General features: G+C 39.9%; 1 protein-coding gene across 2 annotated transcripts in view; it reads left to right on the top strand.

Moving 5' to 3' along the window:
• The window catches only part of SWAP70 (switching B cell complex subunit SWAP70), a 76,531-nt gene that overhangs the window by 34,077 nt on the left and 23,661 nt on the right, over window positions 1-18,793 (top strand). For both annotated transcript variants that reach the window (XR_011249337.1, XM_069554412.1), the window contains exons 3-4: window positions 5,796-5,969; window positions 17,755-17,982. Coding sequence is in view for 1 of the 2 variants with exons in the window: in XM_069554412.1 (XP_069410513.1) it covers window positions 5,796-5,969; window positions 17,755-17,982 (402 nt within the window). In the remaining variant the exon portion in view is untranslated. The remainder of the gene's footprint in view (window positions 1-5,795; window positions 5,970-17,754; window positions 17,983-18,793) is intronic.

Below are 18,793 nucleotides of genomic sequence, written 5' to 3'. Positions count from 1 at the left end.
TCAAACCCATGCCCCCTGCAGTGGAAGCTGCTGCTGCTGGCTGCTAAGTCGCTTCAGTCGTGTCCGACTCTGTGCGGCCCCATAGATGGCAGCCCACCAGGCTCCACCATCCCTGGGATTCTCCAGGCAAGAACACTGGAGTGGGCTGCCCTTTCCTTCTCCAATGCATGAAAGTGAAAAGTGAAAGTGAAGTCGTTCAATCGTGACCGGCTCTTCGCAACCCCATGGACTGCAGCCCACCAGGCTCCCCGTCCCTGGGATTTTCCAGGCGAGAGCACTGGAGTGGGGTGCCGTTGCAGGGGAAGCATGGAGTCCTAATCACTGGAATGCCAGGGAATTCCCTAGTATGTACTGTTTTGATTACTGTCTTTGTAGTAGGTTTTGAAATCAAGAAGTATAAGGCTTCCACCTTTGTTTTTCTCAAGATTGTTTGAACTATCATGGACCTTTAAGATTCCATATGAATTTTAGGGTAATGTTGTTTGTTTCTGCAGAAAAAAAAATGCCATTGAAATTTTGACGGAGATTGTGTTGAATCTGTGACAAATTGCTTTGGATAGTGTGGGCATTTTAATAGTATTAAGTCTTTCAGTCCACGAGCATAGCATGTCTTTCCATTTATTTATGTCATCTTTAATTTCTTTGAGTAATGTTTTGTAATTTTCTGTGTACAAGTCTTTTTACATCTTTGGTTCAGTTTACTCCTGAGTATTTTTGATGCTATTGCAAATTAGATTGTTTTCTTAATTTTCTTTTCAGAAAGAAAAGAAGCTTCTTTCTTTTCAATTTGGATGCCTTTTATTTGCATTTCTTGCCTAATCTCTGTGCCTGGGACTTTCAGAACTGTGTTGAATAGAAGTGATGAGTGTGGGCATCCTTATCTGGTGCTTGACCTTAGAGGAAAAGCTTTCAGTTTTTCACCTTTGAGTATGATGTTAGTTGTGGACTTTTCCTGTATGATCTGATTTTGTGCCTTTTTTCTAAAAGGTGTAAATGTCATCATTTAATACGCTTTTACCTTTGAGTGTTCTTAAACTAAAGAATAGTATTGACAGATTAGAATATAGAAAAGTAATAAGCCAAACAAGCAACTTATTAAAAATTAAGTAAGACACTGAGCACTTGCACTTACATCAAAAAGCCACTGTTTATTTCCTGGGAAAGCTAATTTATGGAGAATTTGCTTGGTTTCTGATCCCATTGCAGTCTGACTTTATACACAGACTTTTCTTGGCTGTCTTGAAGATAACTAACTAGTGACCAGTCAGTTGCAAAACCAGCAACTGTCTTTTCTTACTGACTCTTTCTTAATTTCTCTGTAGCATTTGGCACTGCAGTAACCCCTCCTTATCTGTAGTTTCTCTTTCCGTGGTTTCAGTTACCTGTTGTCAACTGTGGTCTGAAAATATTAAATAGAAAATTCCAGAAATAAAGAATTCATAAATCATTGTATATTCTTCTGAGTAGTGCGATGAAATTGAACCTTTTTGCTCCATCCTACCCAGGACATGAATCGTCCCTTTGTCCTGTGTGTCCCACCTGTTAGTCAGTTAATCCATCTGGGTTATCAAATTGACTGTCATAGTATTACAGTGAACACATAAGAATGTGTTCAAGTAACCCCCCCCCTTTTTTTTTTTTTGGCCATGTCACTTGCAGGATTTTAGGTCCCTAACTAGGGACTAAACTTGCAGGATTTTAGTTCCCTAACTAGGGACTGAACTAGGGCCACAGCAGTGAAAGCTTCAAGTCCTAACCACTGAACGACCAGAGAATTACCAAGTAACTCTTATTTACTTAAAAATGGACCCAAAGCACAAGAGTGGTGATGCTGGCAAGTCAGATAGGCCAAAGAGAAGCTTTAAAGTGCTTCCTTTAAGTGAAAAGGTGAAACTTCTCTACTTAATAAGGAAAGAAAACATGCTGATGTTGCTAATATGTTTGGTAAGAATGAATCTTTTATCCGTGAAGGTGTGAAGACAAAAAAAGAAATTCTGCTAGTTTTCCTGTTGCATCTCAAAGCTGCAAAAGTCATGGCCCAGTACACGATAAGTGCTTAAAGATGGAAAAAGCATTAACATTTGTACAGTAAGATATTTTTGAGAAAGAGAGATACCACAGTCATGTAACATTTATTACAATAAGTTGTTTATGATTTTTCTTTTTATTATTATTATTGTTAATCTTCTCTTATGCCTAATTTGTAAATTAAACTGTATCAGAGACTTATATGTATCGGAAAAAAACACATGTGGTTTCAGATGTCCACTGGAGGGCTTGGAACTTATCCCTCATGGATAACAGGGGAGACTGCTGGGTTGGTCAGACCTTCTTCTTCTTGTCTGCTCACTCAGTTTTTATGTCTTTGTGGTTCTCCTGTCACTTGGATTGTTCTTCCAGTCATCGCAATCCCTGTCCTCCTCTCACTTTGTAAATGTGCAAATCCTTTGAGGCTCTGCTTTGATTCCATCCCTCTTCTCACTTTGTGTTTCCTCTCCGTGATCTCACTGACCGTTGTGGCTTCAGTCCTTGTCGGCATGCAGTTGATTCACAAACCTGCCTTCTCTCTTAGGCTACAGTTCCTTCTTTGATTGTCTTCAGACGACATAAATATCTTACCAGAACTGCAGGTGGAAGGTTCACTTTATCTTTCTCTCTCCCTTGTTTTTGTCCTCTTCATCCTGTGGCTGTATCCCCAAACGTGGCTGGGGTGCTGCTCCTGCTCCGCCTTTGCTCATGCAGTCTCCTTTCCTATCCTTTGCAATACTGTTCCTTGTGCTGTTTCACTGTGCTTTGAGGTCTGCCCCAAATACCGTCTTTTCTGCAAAGTACTGATCTGGCCTGCAGATGACCTGGCTGTTCTTTGCTCTAAAATGGGGGGTTTCCTAAGGCTATTTACTTATTGAAATTATAAAGTTCTTTGTGATTTCTGTCTGTGTTTGCTTTTCTAGCCATGAATCAGGCCACTCCCTCTCAGGAAGCCTTAATTCACCACATGATCCACATAGAATCACTTCTTGTTCCTCGGAGCAGAGCTTTTTGCTTCCATGTATATGTCGTTTCCCCTGGTGGCATATCTTCCACTTAGTGTTTTTTAGGGCTGTGGGTGTTTAGAGTTGATAAACTGGCCTTTGAGACTAGTCCCGTAGAAAAGTCTTCCATCGTATAAATAGAGTCCTTCGTCTACTGAGTTCTACAAGCAGTTGGGCATAGAAAAAAGGGATAGAATGTGAGCTTTGATTTAAACTCCGGTCTTGATATTTACTAGTAATGTAAACTTGGTACCCAGTTTTCCTGAACGTGTTTCCTGATCTGTAAAATGAGGATGATATTTAACCTTTATGGGGCCAACACAAAGTTTAAATGAGAAACTGCATATAAAATGCCAAGCATATGCTAAGTCCTCAATAAATGGTGTTAAAGAAAAAAAAAGGAAAAGGAAAGAAAAAAGAGAAGCAGCAGCTGTTACTTTCCCTTCGTGGGGTCATTTGTGTATGTTAGGGGCATGGGAAACGGTGTCAGACCGAGACTGGGTGCCGAAGGCAGAGCACAGAGGATATCTTCTTCCTCTTGGGAAACTGGTTTGCCAACCACAGAGAGAAACTTCTTCCTGGAGCCAACTAGTGACTTCTTCCGTATGTTATACACACTTTGTTCATCTCTCTCTCTAAACAGAATTGCTTTGCTCATGTTGCCCTGTTACCCACTCTGCCTCCTCCCATTCTCCATACTGTCCCTGGCTTTAAAATGCAGGTTGTGTATGTTGCTCCCTCCCACTCCTCCAAGTACAGATAAATCCTAATTCTTTACCCTGAATTATATATATACGGCTCTTCATGATCTGGTCTTCCCTCTCTCTCTAGCCTAGTCTTTCACCATGCCACGTACAGTGGGCATTTTTTTTTTCCTGACTGTCCAGCATCCGAATTCTTTTCTTGCGTCTGGAAGGAGGACAGGACCTGTCTCATATCTCACATATTGAGAAGTTTAGATACTCATTTTTCCTGTTTCCTGGCAGCTCGGGCGTAGAACTGTGACGCAGAGTGACTCTGAACCTGCAGCGAGTGACCTCGAGGCTCAAGGACTGGATCAGTGGCAGCAGCGGTGGCCTCATGTTGTACTGACTGCGGTGTCTCCACCTGCTGCCACCACGAGTGGTTCCACCTGCAGTTCTGACTGCCTAGCCTGTTAATGGCTTAGTTTCAGAGTCCAGATTTTTTGGCCTTTGTGTTAGATCTTTGAGGCTACCCATTGCTTTTCCAATACATTCCTTATCTGTTTAAAGGAACTCAAGATAGTTTCTGTGATTTGCACTTACGAACAGCCTGACTTACACCACCCTCAGTACCAAGTAGCCCATTCACATTAATCTTCTGCAGTTCTTACAAACTGACCATGGTTGTTTCCACCTCTGGGCTTGCTCACGTTCTGTTCTACCTGTAACAGTCTTGACCCCGTTTTCAAACTGGTTGACTCTTGATGGTTCTTTGGGACTCAGCTCTGTCACCTTTTCTGGAAATCTTTCCCCAGTTCTTAAGATTGGGTTGTTAGCTCCTCAGTGTTCCCACAGAAGCCTCTGTTTACATCTGTGTAATACTTACCACACTATATTGTAATTGTCTTGACATTCCTTGGAGACAAGGACTAGCAGTATTGAGTTGGCCAAAAAGTTCATTAGGATTTTTCTTCAAGCTCTTACAGGAAAACTCGAACAAACATTTTGTCCAACCCAGTGTATTCAGTGTCTCTGTGATGCCCTGGCAGATAATGAGTGCTATCTAAATTTTATTGGTTGAATGAGTAAAAACTGTTGAATCATACACTGTGTTATGTTAAGATTTGTCTGTTTCATAATAAACTGTGACTGTTCTAAGAGCAGGGACCAAGTTATTCTTCATCTTTATATCCTTAATTTTTAAAAAACCGTTTGCTTATTTCTTTATTTGGCTGTGCTGGATCTTTAGTTGCGACATATGGGGTGTAATTCCCTAGCTAGGGATCAAACCCAGGCCCATTGCATCGGGAACACAGAGTCTTAGCCACTCGACCACTAGAATAGTTCCTTTATATCCTTATGTAGCTTAGTGGGCGGCTTATATGTGCATGAGTACCAAGACACTGTAGTCATGTCCGATTCTTTTCGATCCCATGGACTGTAGCCCACTGTAGTTCCTCTGTCCATGGAATTCTCCAAGCAAGAGTACTGGAGTGGGTTACCGTTCCCTTTTCCAGGGGAGATTCCTGACCTGGAGACCGAACCCAGGTCTCCTGCATTGCAGGCAGATTCTTTACCATCTGAGCCACCAGGGAAGCGTATCAGTAGACCTTGAGGGAATGTTGAATGCATGATTGAATGACCGAGTGGCAGAGCTGTCTTTTTAGAATTTTAGTTAAATAGTTTTTCCCAAGAGAAAGTATCTTCTTTGACCATATAGGTAAAAATGATATCTGCATGTGGCTCATATTGAATAACTGACATTCTCAACTCCTATACCAAGATTGGTAGTCTGTTTAGAAGATAATATTTATACATGAAAAAATTACTTGACAAGCTAGTATTTCATGTGCCAAGTGAGTCGTATGAGCAGGTGTTACTTCAGTGTCAGGCTCAATATAACATTCTTAATTGAACCTTTGAAGGTGTGCTACCTAAGCAACTGCTTACGAAATGGCTATTGGTTAACTGGACTGATTAAAGTGGAAGCCTGTAGTAGGCTTTGTCTTTCTGTTTTACTTGGTTTACATGCTACTTATTTTGGACTGATTCATTGGAATTTTTCCTCATTTCTTTTTAGGTCCAAGACAACTTTGACAAGATTGAGTTCAATAGGATGTGTTGGACCCTCTGTGTCAAAAAAAATCTTACAAAGAATCCCCTGTTCATTACGGAAGAAGATGCATTTAAAATATGGGTTATTTTCAACTTTTTATCTGAGGACAAGTACCCACTAATTATTGTGCCAGAAGAGGTAAGGTGTGGCTCTGGGAAGTTTATGTGACTGTCTTAGCATCTAATAGACCTAACTTGGAAGTATCTCTGTTAATTCAGTGCAGATATGGAAGGAGGTCCTGTGCTAGTGTTTTTGGATCAGAGGCAAAAAAGCATGGATCCAAAAAAGTCCCAGACTTAGTAATTTGAAGTCATGCTGTAACTCTAGATATTTACAGGCAGGGTGGGGCTCTTCCTCTTTAAGCTGTTCTAATTATAGACAAATCCATTCTCAAGAAGTCTTTTATTCAGTATAAGTCACAACATAATTTTCTGTCTACTTACTTGTTGGCAAACCATAAGAACTAGCTGAAGGATACTATATGGGAAACACATAGGATCCAGAATGTTATTCCCAGGGCTCATTTATGTGAGGAAATACTACTCCTGTGTTAAAGTCAAGGATGGAGACTTTTTTTAAACCATACTTTGCAAAGTAAATTAAAAAGGACCTTTGCTTGTTCTGTTGTGGATTATTTTCCCTGAGCTTCCAAAGGTTGGGAGAGGAGCAGGGAATGCAGGAGTAAGGCTCTGTGCTGTCTTATTGCCCTAAAAATGATACATATAAGATATGCTTATTACAGTTGTAAATTTAGAAAAGACTAATAATATCAGATTAATCAACTGTAGTCTTCCCCTTAAAAAAAAGAGTCATTTGTAATCCTCTAACATTAGACAATGTTATTTAACCTCTTGAATTTTAATTTCCTCATCTATAAAATCGGAGAAGGCGATGACAACCCACTCCAGTACTCTTGCCTGGAAAATCCCTTGGGTGGAGGAGCCTGGTAGGCTGCAGTCCATGGGGTCGCAAAGAGTCGGACACAACTGAGTGACTTCATTTTCACTTTCATGCATTGGAGAAGGAAATGGCAACCCACTCCAGTGTTCTTGCCTGGAGAATCCCAGGGATGGCGGAGCCTGGTGGGCTGCCGTCTATGGGGTCGCACAGAGTCTGACACGACTGAAGCGACTTAGCAGCAGCAGCAGCATCTATAAAATAGAGCTCTTAAAAATGTTTATTCTAAGGGTTGTGAGGCTTCATATTTAAAGAACTTAGTTCAGTAAGTGAAACAAATCAGAGAAAGATGGATACATATGATTTCATGCATAGGTGGAATATAAACAAACAAAAATAATTAACCAAACCAAAGAAAAACATGGAGATGCAGGGAAGAGAATAGTGGTTATCAGAGGGGTAGTGGGGGTGGGGCTGGTAGGATGAATAGAGAGGGTCAACTGTACTGTGATGGATGGAAACTAAATTTCTGGTGGCGAGAACACTGTAGTGCATTTAGATGTAGAAAGACAATGTTGTATATAAGAAACTTATGCAATGTTATAACCCAGTGTTACCTCAATTAAAAAATCTAAAATTAAAAAAATAATAATTGTGACTAGGGGAAAAACTAAAGAAAGGAGTTAGCTCTGTGCCTAGCATGTGATATGTATTCAGGAATTATGTTAGCTCCTGTGACTAATGTTATTGCATACATTGTTGCACACTAGTCTGCTCCTTTCTTTCCACAGTTTCAGCAGTGGAATTCTAAGTCCTCAAATATGCATACTTTCAGGGTATTAGATAAACAAGGTAGAACTGCCCCTTCAGAAAGGCTATACCAATTTATATACCCACCACTAGTGATCAAGCGTGCCCATTATTATCCACTCTGCCAGCATGGAGTCCCGTCTGTGACTGATTTCTGTGATTCATGTTCACGTTAGGAAAATCTGTTTAAAAGTTTACACTACAATATTTTTTTCAAATCAGCAAGTATTTATTGACTGGCAACAATAAATGAGGCAATAAGAGGAATCTGAAGTGAAAAAGATGACTTCCTGCCTTCAAGAAATTTGCAGTCTGCTCAAGGAAAAGAAAGTCAAGTGTAATTCAAAGCAAAATAGACAACCTGTTATAAGGGAGAACAAATACCATGTAAATACAGGGAAGGGAAAGATGTATTCCAGTTTGGGAGAAGTCAGGGATCAGGGAAGTCTTTTTAAGGAGGCAATAGAATGTGGTGGTTAAAAGCAGCATCTTAAACTTTTTCAGTGAAGGCCAGACAGAAAATATTTGAGACTTTGTGGGCTTGCTGGCTGTACTGTCTGTGCTGTAGTTACTCAGCTCTGCTGTTAATAGCATGAAAGCAGCCACAAGACTGTATGTTGCTTCAATAAAACTTTTATTTTTGGATGTTGAAATTTGAATTTCATATAATTTTCATGGACCATGAAGTATTATTATACTTTTGATTCCCCCCTCCCCCACCCCAACCACTTAAAAATGTGAAAACTGTTCTTAGAGCAAGGGTGTATAAAAGCAGGCTGAGAGTCAGATTTGTCTGGTAGGGTAGATTTGACTCATGGGCTGTAATTTGGTGTTCCCTGGTTAAGAGCAGAAAGCTGGAGTCAGATGTCTTGGATTTGAATTCTAGCTTCATCACTGCTTACTAGCTGTGTGTCCTTGGGCAATTTATTTAATTTTTGCTACAGTTTCCAGCACTGTAAACTAAGACTAATGCTACTATCTACCTCCTGCTGTTTTTGTGATGATGAAATGAGAAGAATGCCTGGCTCTTAGGAAGTGCTCATTAAGTGTTAGCTGTTATATTTAGGGGGGAAATAGCACTTATGCTGGGTCTTAAAAGATGGAAGGGTTTTGACTAATGGAAAAAGCAAAGGAGAATACTTCTGGATGGAAGGGACAGAGGGCAAAGTGATGTGAGGCAGGAAAGCAAAGGAAGAGCGTGTCTGAGATGCGTGAGGTATGTCACTTGATTGAATTGCCAGTCTTCAAAGCAGCTGGACTTACTGATTTAAGCCAGAAGGGTAATTTTAAAAATGTTGGGTAGCTTATAGAATGGCTATTATGGCTGAAAACCAGGTGTGGAGGCTGTGCAGTGAGGAACCACAGGGGAACTGTATTGTGCTGTGGAATCTCTCTGGCCCTGCACGCTGCTGCCCAGGAACTCAGATCTTCTGCAGCTGTTCTTGCTACCACGGAGAGCTTTCTATGCCTACTTCCCAGTCACAGGGCATGATGCATCTGATTGTTAGGATCTAGGTCAGGTGTCATGAACTAGCTGCAGAGAAGGCTTGGAAAGGGTCCATTTGTGTTTAGCTTCCACAATGGGAATTCCCCGGACATAAGGTGGTTAGCATTGATTTCATCGATGTGCTTGCTAGCTTCTCCCACTCTGGACTGGTCTGTTTGCCTAGTTATTCTTTCGGTCATGGTCAAGATCAGACTCTGGGGTCAGTCACTTCAGTGCCCAGCCTACTGGTTTTTCCCAAAGAGTGAGAGTTCTGAGATTTGGAATTTCAGTACGCCCTGCTGCTGCTACTGCTGCTAAGTCACTTCGGTCGTGTCCAACTCTGTGCGACCTCATAGACGGCAGCCCCCAGGCTCCCCCATCCTTGGGATTCTCCATTTGTGACCCTGGAGAACAAAAGTACCTGAAACATGTCATTTTGAAGACTACTCATTTAGGGTTTTACTTTGAACTTGCCTCACTAATAAGGTTAATAATGAAATGATACTCCCAACAACAACTATTGCCACTAAGCCCCTGTAGAGATAAAAGTAGATCAGTGATAAGAGCTTTTATGCATTATTTTTAGTTCATAAAATGAATGAATGACTGATTCATGCCCAGAGCTTAATTATATGAGGGTTTGGTGGCTGTCACTCTGATCTTTTGTGTGCCTTCACTAGTTTTCATGGTCAGAAAGAGGCAGGCCTGCTATATGTAAGCCAAGTTTTACTCCTTCTGTCAGGGAGCTGATAGAGTTATTTTAAAAAATTAATAGCTTCATTTCCCTATAAAACCAGACCACCTTACTTGCCTCCTAAGAAGTCTGTATGCAGGTCAAGAAGCAATGGTTAGAATGGGACATGGAACAGAAAGACTGGTTCAAAATTGGTAAAGGAGGTACGTTAAGGCTGTATGTTGTCACCCTTCTCATTTAACTTATACGTACAGTGTGTCGTGCAAAATGATGGGCTGAATGAATCACAAGCTAGAATCAAGATTGCAGGGAGAAATATCAATAACCTCAGATACACAGACACCACCTCCCTTATGGCAGAAAGCAAAGAGGAACTAAAGAGCCTGTTGATGAAAGTGAAAGAGGAGAGTGAAAAAGCTGGATTAAAACTCAACATTCAGAAAACTATGATCATGGCATCCAGTCCTATCACTTCATGGCAAATCAATAAGGAAACAATGGAAACAGTGACAGACTTTATTTTCTTAGGCTCCAAAATACTGCAGATGGTGACTGCAGCCATGAAATGAAAAGATGCTTGCTCCTTGGAAGAAAAGATATGACCAACCTAGACAGCATATTAAACAGCAGAGACATTACTTTGGCAACAAAGGTCCACCTAGTCAAAGCTATGGTGTTTCTAGTAGTCATGTATGGATGTGAGAGCTGGACCATAAAGCTGAGCGCCAAAGAACTGATGCTTTTGACTGTGGTGTTGGAGAAGACTCTCGAGAGTCCCTTGGACAACAGGGAAATACAACCAGTCCATCCTAAAGGAAATCAGTCCTGAATATTCATTGGAAAGGCTGATGCTGAAGCTGAAGCTCCAGTACTTTGGCCAACTGATGTGAGGAACTGACTCATTGGATTAAGACCCTGGTGCTGGGAAAGATTGAAGGCAGGAGGAGAAAGGGATGACAGAAGATAAAATGGTTGGATGGTATCACCAACTCAATGGACATGAGTTTGATCAAGTTGGTGATGGACAGGAAAGCCTGGCGTGCTGTACTCCATGGGGTCACAAACAGCTGGATATGACTGAGTGACTGAACTGAATTTTCCCTATAAATAGCATCTTTCCCCTGGTAGCTCAGATAGTAAAGAATCTGCCTGCAGTGCAGGAGACCTGGGTTTGATCCCTGCGTTGGGTAGATCCCCCGGAGAAATGAATGGCAACCCACTCCAGTATTCTTGCCTGGAGAATTCCGTGGATAAAGGAGCCTGGTGGGCTATAGTCCATGGGCTCACAGAGAGAGTTGGACATGACTAAGCGACTAACACTTTCACTTTCCCTATAAAATATCTGTTAATTACAGAAATGTTAGATTCTTATTCTACTTATTTCTACAAATAAGTATAAGGAACTTTCTTTCTATAGTTCTGTAGTTCTGCCACTGAAAGAGAACCAAGGTTAGCATTTGGAGATACTTCTTTTTATATTTTTTCTATTCATAACTTAAAAAAAAATACAGTGTGATTGTACAATATATACAATTTTCCCTGCTCTTTTTTTCGGTTAACATTATGCTGTAAACATGTCATTGAAAATTAATAAATATAATTTTAATAACTGTAAAAAGGGAGGGATTAGGTGCTGCGCAGTAAAAATGAATGACACACGTCCTTTTTAACTGGAGCATGATGGCTGTGCAGGGACAGACAACTTTCAGGTCTGGGCAACTGGGAGGAAATATAGTGTAGTTGTTTAAAGCGTGGTCTTTCAGATCAGACTGCCCAATTTAAATCCCTGCTTGACCACCTTTTGGCTCTGTGACCGTGAACAGCTTACTTAGTCTCCCGGTTTGGATTTCCCCATCTGGAAAAGGGGGTCATTGCTTCCTTCACTGGGCACTTGTGAGGACTGACATAGTGGGTGTATGTGAAGCATTGGTGATGAACTATTTGGGGTGTGATGTATGGTGATGGTTTGGTACAGTTGGCATTGTGAGTGGATCATCCTCGTGGAACTGCCTTGTTTCAACTGGAAGAGTACGTTCAGAGCTGGGAGAGGCCAGGGCTGGGGACAGAGACAGGGAAGCCGTGGGAGTCGGTTAGGTCAGGAAGAAAGAGACGGTGGTGGGAGAAGCGAGGGCCGAGGACGGAACCATGGGTCCATTTCTGTAGCTGGGGGAGGAAGTAGATTTGGTAAAGGAAGTTTAACAGTCTGTCAGGTAGGAGAACTGGGCGAGTGTTGAGTCATGGGTGCCAAAGGAAAAAAAAAGTTCTAAGAAGCAGAAAAGTAGTTCCTAGCATTAGGTGCTATAGAAAAATTAGAGGGTGATGAATGAGAAGTTGTCCTTGGATTTAACAATTAGGTTGTCATTGGTAAGCAAGGAGAAAGCAAGTTCACTCTAGTGGTGGAAAGTTTCTCAGTGTTTAATAATAATAATGTAATTGTGTACATATGTTAAAGGGGAAATGAAAACATGTTATGGAATTTTTGTCCATGAAAATTATCTTGCTTAGTACAGAAACATAGAAGGGAATAGAATGTTGACAGATGTAGATGTGCCAATGGTATTTTTAAACCTAGCTGCTGCTTGGAAGAATTCTGCTAATAAAATCTCCATTATTGTCTTTTAAGACATTTTATAGTTTCACTCTGCATTTTCTTTGAAACTGGAGATGTAGTGGGTCTCTTACCCATGATCTTTTGATTCTTTCCATCACAAAAATATACATGATGGACTTGAAAGTGACCTTAGAATTAGAAATTACTTTGTAGGGAGATTTACCGTATTCCTTGAAGCAGCTCTGACTTGATGTGGGGAACTTGTCTTTGGCTTTAAGTCATCACTGAGTCATAGGCTGTTGGAGGGAGCCCGTCAGCACCAGCTTCCTGACTGCCCTGCCTAAGACACTCAAAAGATTTTTGCTTTAGGTGTCCTGAAAAACTGGGACTCACAGAAGACTTGAGGTGGGCCATGAGTTTTATTTTTCTGCACCGAGCCCAGCCAAGATTCCACAGCTTGCTTGTTTTCCTCTTTGCCGGCTGACAAAAGCATTTTGCTCCTCTTCTAGACAAGTTAATCTCATTTGAGAAGGGAACCCCAGGCAGCATACCTTGTCGTGTCACTGTTTGGACTTACTCTGTTGTTCTGATGTCCTTAGCTCCCTCAGCCTTCTTCTGATTAGAAGTAGAATTAGAGTTAGTTCTACAGATTACTCCTCTGTGGCCAGGAGTCCTTGTGTGGGGAAAGAAAGGATCATTAAAACAGATTATGTGAAATAGCTTTGTCTAACTGCTGAACCAGCTTCCTAAGGTTTAAAATATGGTCTTGTGTTTAGTAAGCTCGTAGCACATCTCCTGGCCTTTGCTCAAGCAATGCAAATTCAAGGTTGCACGTTTTATGAAAAACAGTGGAGTTATTTCTTAAGGTTCCATTCTCTGTTAGATTTTGCTTCCTTCCTAAGTACTTGTTAAAGTACTTTTATGGTTCAGTTCAGTTCAATCGCTTAGTCGTGTCCGACTCTTTGCGACCCTATGTACTAAGTATTAAAAAAACTGTATTTAGAACTAGTTTTAGGCTTACAGATTTTAATAAAATTAAGTGTGAAAACATACACATTTAAAATAAAATTGAAGTATAATGTCTTAATTTGTCACATGAGTTTGATTTGTAATATTACCAGTTGATTTTATGCTTTATAAATTTAGAGTAATCTTTATGTTTCCAGTAAGTCATTTATCATAATGATCATTTGCATTTTAAGTCCAAAATGTGGGGTTTTTTTACATTTTTAAAAATTTTATTTTATTTTTTTTTAATTTTTATTTTTACTTTATTTTACTTTACAATACTGTATTGGTTTTGCCATACATTGACATGAATCATCCACGGGTAATGTTTTTAAGTGAGATTTTATTCTCCACCTTTGATTAATACTGTATTAGATATAAGTAACAGTGGTAGTTATATGACTAACATAAGTGGTATAGATAAATTTGCTTTTGATTCAGTTTCCTATCACCCAGAAAGTAGTATCAAGAACATTGAATAAATAAGTGACTTACATCACAAAAGTCCAGAACTAGCGTGTCCCCATTTGAGATGGTTCCAAAAGTTTTGTCGAATGGTTTTCCTGGAAATGTGTGTGTGTGAAGTATAGTTTTTACATTAGTATTAATTTCCCACTGAGCCAAGAACAAAACAGGATGTGTCTGTTGCTAATCTGGAAGAATTGCCTTCATGCAGTTAAATCTCAAACCTGAAAGAGTTTTAAGAGATCCTCAGTGAAATAAAATCTGAATTAAGTCCATAAAGACCCTCTTTAATGATTACAGGGAAAGAACTTTTAACAAAGAAATTTCAGAGCCAGAGGCCTCAAAAATCACATGCAGCTTGAAAGTTTATTCTTTGTTATTTTTGGTGCAACTTGCCTTGGAAGGAGGAAGTAAGCTGCTTCCTGAAATTGAATGAGCTCTTAGAATTGGTGCAGGCCACTCAGACTAACCCAGCAACACGTGATTTATTCTTTAGTATGATCAAATAGTTGAGAATGGGAATGTTTGTCTCTCCTTGGCCCAGTATAATGAACTAAGAGGTTCTTAAGTTGTTTGGTTGTGATAAGTATGTGATTGTGTTCAAAGTCAACAGGAAATGAATCTAGATTAGTTACCTGGCACAGGCACTGGGAATGCAGAGCAGAAACTGGGCCCTGATGACAGACTCTGAAGGCCTGGGGAGGGCATGTTTAGAAATGTTCAGGAGGAACCTGGAGAGCTGCCTCTAGAAGAGCTCCGTTTGCTGCAGACAGGAAACATTGTAAAAGACGTTCCAATACACTAGGGGCATTGAAGCTCCAGTATACAAGAGGAACTGAGGGGCACAGGGTCATTCCCAGCTGTTTCCTGACTTGTGCTAATGGCCAGTCAGATGCACTGTCTTGTCACACCCACTTTTTGTCATCCTGTCCATACATGTGGCCACGCCCATAACCTCACTGCTAGAACTTCTAGGAGTGCCTATACAGCTTTTATCCCAAGTTGTGATCAGGCAGCATGGGCCCTCTTTCTGCTGCCTTAGGGAGATTGAATTTCTGTGCAGGAGAACGCCTCTGAGTTACTTTACTTTGGTCAATTGTTTATACAATTAAGTTTTTCTTTCTTGTGCCTTATTGCTTTACATTTTTTCCCCCTTCTCCTTTGTATCCTGTTCTCTCTGTCCCTCTTCTCTTTTTTCTTCTTGATTTCCTTTTTTCTCTTTTTCCACTTCCTCTCCCTGTTACTTCTTTTTAAAAGCCACGAACTTACCTGGTGGTCAGGTGGTTAAGAATTCTCCTGCCAGTGCAGGGGATATGGGTCCGATCCCTAGTCTGGGGAGATCGCACATGCTGAAGGGAACTGAACCCATGTGTCACAGCCTGCATGGCATAACTGCTGAAGGCCGTGTGCCCTGGAGCTTGTGCTCTGTAGCGCGAGGAGCCACCACAGTGAGAAGCCCTCCCACTGCAGCTGGAGAGTAGCTCCTGCTTGCTGCAAGTGGAGAAAGCCCGTGTGCGGCAACAAAGATTCGGCACAGGCAAAAATAATTTTTTTTAGAAACCAAGAAAATATTATCTGTTAAATTTAACAGCAGATACACAAGCTTAACAGGTACATCTCCAACAAGAGAAAGGAAAGACCTGAGTGTGTTTTTCTCCAGCGAGTAAACATTTGTTGAACACCCCACTGTATGCTAGATTTGGGGTATTAGATAATCTGCATACTGGAGGAGCTTATAATATCTCATCAAATTACACCAATAGAGGTCTTGATATTTTTTGACCTTGTGATGTTTTGTGAGTGTGTATTTCTTTGCAAACATGTTTTTCCTATTGTTCACATTCTTTTCCTATTAAAGTATGTTATTTCACAAACAACATTATAACCAAGTTGGAATTGCAAAGAAGAGAAAGAAATTAGTTCATAATCCTATCTGTAACAAAATTGACTGTAATATTTTCCTCTAGTATTTGTCAGAATATTTACATAATCTTTATGCAATGGAAATCATAGGTAAATTTAATTTTGCATTCTTCCTCATTCTATGTTATTTCATGAACGCTTTCTTAAATGTAATTTGAAATGGTGCAGTGCAGAAGGAAGTAGCATTGATTGAGTACCTGTTATGCCAGACGTTGTGCACAGTGTTCTATTTTTGTCCCATTTTATCCCCGTGGGAGTCCTATATGATGAGTTTTATTATACCCATTTCTTTGATGAGAAAATTGAGGTTTAGCTTGGTTTATTTCCATTTCATTAACTGAGCTCTACTACATCTGTGTACGATGCTGAATTCTGGAGATTCAAAGATGGGTGGGACATTGTCCCTCCTATAAGGAGTTCAAAAAATCAGCAAGGGGCAGCATTTGAAAATAGAGATACTTTCTGTACCGTATACCGAGTTCAAAAGAGGCACACCTGACCTGGGTCAGAGCTCTTTTACCAGAGCAGTGCTTTTCAGACTTTAATGTGCATAGGGAATTACCTGGGGTTCTTGTTAAAATGCAGATCCTGATTTTGTGGGTCTTTGGTGGGATATGACTGAGTAGAGAAATGGAGAAAGGTAATCTCAACAGGACAGCATGGGGCAAGGCATAGAAGCATGAAAAAGTGTGTTACATGGCTACACTACTTACAATCTCTCGCAGGTGTTGGCTGACTACAGCTTACTGGCTGAATTCAGTGCGCAGCCTGTTTTTATATAGTCCCTGTGCTAAGAGAGTTTTTACATTTTTAAAGAGTTGTTAAAAAAGGAAAACCCAAAACAAAGAAAAACATATAGCAGAGATGTATAAAGTCTTAAATATTAACTAGCTAGCCCTTTATAGAGCTTGCGTGGGATCAGTGTTGATGGTGGTGTTGGTGGGGTGTAAAATCTGCAGTGAGGCATGGTGGAGAAAATGTTAGAGACAGTATCCAGGGGGTGAGTGATCACAGGGGGACACAGAGGAGCTTGCCTTTATCTTTGAGGTGATAGGGAGCCAGGCAGAGTTTAAAGAGGGGAAATGAAAACAGTAGGATTTTGTCACTGATCTCGATGTGAAGGAGTGGGGCATGGTTTATCTTCCTGGCATGGGTGAATGGTGTTGTTCACAACTGAAATCTGTAATTGGAGGAGAAGCCATTTGAAAGGTAGAGGTGATTCATTCATATTTGGATATGTTGAGTTTGAGAGAGCACTGTAGGGTACCCAGGCTTTCCAGAAGATAAGAGACGTCAATTCTAATTCAGTATTACTGCCTCACAGTGGTTTTTTTTTTTTTGAACTGTTACTATTTCATTTACATTTTTAAAGCACTTTCATGTCATGTGCACATCCATTCACTGTGTGCTCATTCATCAGAAAAAAACGGCTATGGGACAGCAGGTGTCTTGTGATCCCTTTCATGCCAATGCTGTGTGTGTGTAGAGCTGTTTGGAGGGATGAGCGCAGTATTTTCTACTATTTTTCTATACAAAGCTATGTGTTTCAGAATTTAATAAACTTTTCTGGCCCAGTCTAGGAGTTCAGCATCGTTTACAACACTGTCAGAATTCTAATGAGAAGCGGCAGCATTAATTTCAAATAATTGGCTTATGTGGAAAATTTATAAATTGGTAACTAACTTGTACATACTTTGAGATGATTATTTAGTGCTTGCATATTGGTTCAGCAACATTAGTATTTTCATATATTGAAATCCAACAGAGTAAACAGATCACATCAATTAGTTTATGTATGATAGTGTCTGGATGCAGTTTGCTTTTGTTCTTTATACAAATACGCTGTTAAGGGTTCCAGTTTTTTATTACTTTATTTATTCTAAGTTAGCATAGACTCAGTGGCATTTTATCCATACCCTTCTCCTTGATGGTGTCAAGATTCTGTAAAGATACACTTGGAAGTATAAAAGAGTATTTCCTAAGTTGACCTTTTAATTTATTATTTAGTGTAATAACATAGATACATACTTAAGTTTAAAAGTTTTTTTTTTTTTGCTATGCAATAACGCTTTTAAAATTCTTTTTATAGATTGAATACCTGCTTAAGAAACTAACAGAAGCTATGGGAGTAAGTTGGCAACAAGAACAATTTGAAAATTATAAAATCAACTTTGATGACAGTAAAGATGGCCTTTCTGTGTGGGAACTGATTGAGCTTGTTGGAAATGGACAGTTCAGCAAAGGCATGGATCGACAGACTGTGTCCATGGCAATTAACGAGGTCTTCAATGAGCTAATATTAGATGTGCTGAAACAGGTAAGCATCCTGTAACACTGTTTCTCCTCACCTTTAGAATTTGACGTTTGGAATAAAACATTTTTATCCCAAAGATGAGCCTAAGTCACTTATATTTTTATGCTAATTTAGAACAGGAATAAAATTTCTTATTTTCTCAGTCTTGTGTTAGGCGTACATTGTAAATAATTACAGTTAAACACTGGGAAGTTACTGTTTTGAAAGCGCTGTTTAAATGATCACGTTTCTGAACATGGTACTTTCGTGTCATGTGTACATCTATACTCACTCATCTGAAAGGTGCCCTGGCACACTCTTCAGTGAAGAAAACGGGTTGTGGACCAGCAGGTGTCTTGTAATCCCTTTCATGCAGTGTGATATGTGTGTGTGGAGCTGTCTGGAGGGATGGGGCCAAAATGTTAGAAGTGATCACTGCTGGGTTGTGAGATTTCTATGAATTTTACTTTATTCTTTTTCTTTTCTTATTACTGGGCTTACTACTGTAATGTTTATGTATGTTAACCTCTCTATAGGCTATGTATAATTTTTATGAAATCAGAAAAATATGCTTCCTTTTGGGGAAAAGTGCCCTTATGTAATAAAGTTGTGTTTATCGTATTAGGTTATAAAGTTTGTATTCTCAGTACCTGCATAGCATCTGATAATATTTATGGTATACATATGCTGACATACATAGTCTGTTTAATAAACTTAATGCTTAGTAAATAGAATTTATATATTTTGAATGGGTCTTTCAGATGTCTTACGTTATTATATTGAATAATAACTCTTACTGGTTGGTCCTTGTTTTGCTCTCTTAGGCAATGATGTT

Source organism: Ovis canadensis, chromosome 15, assembly GCF_042477335.2.
Source record: "Ovis canadensis isolate MfBH-ARS-UI-01 breed Bighorn chromosome 15, ARS-UI_OviCan_v2, whole genome shotgun sequence".
Taxonomy (NCBI): domain Eukaryota; kingdom Metazoa; phylum Chordata; class Mammalia; order Artiodactyla; family Bovidae; genus Ovis; species Ovis canadensis.
The sequence above is the reverse complement of the archived record's forward strand: the minus strand, read 5'-3'. Positions and strand labels throughout refer to the sequence as shown.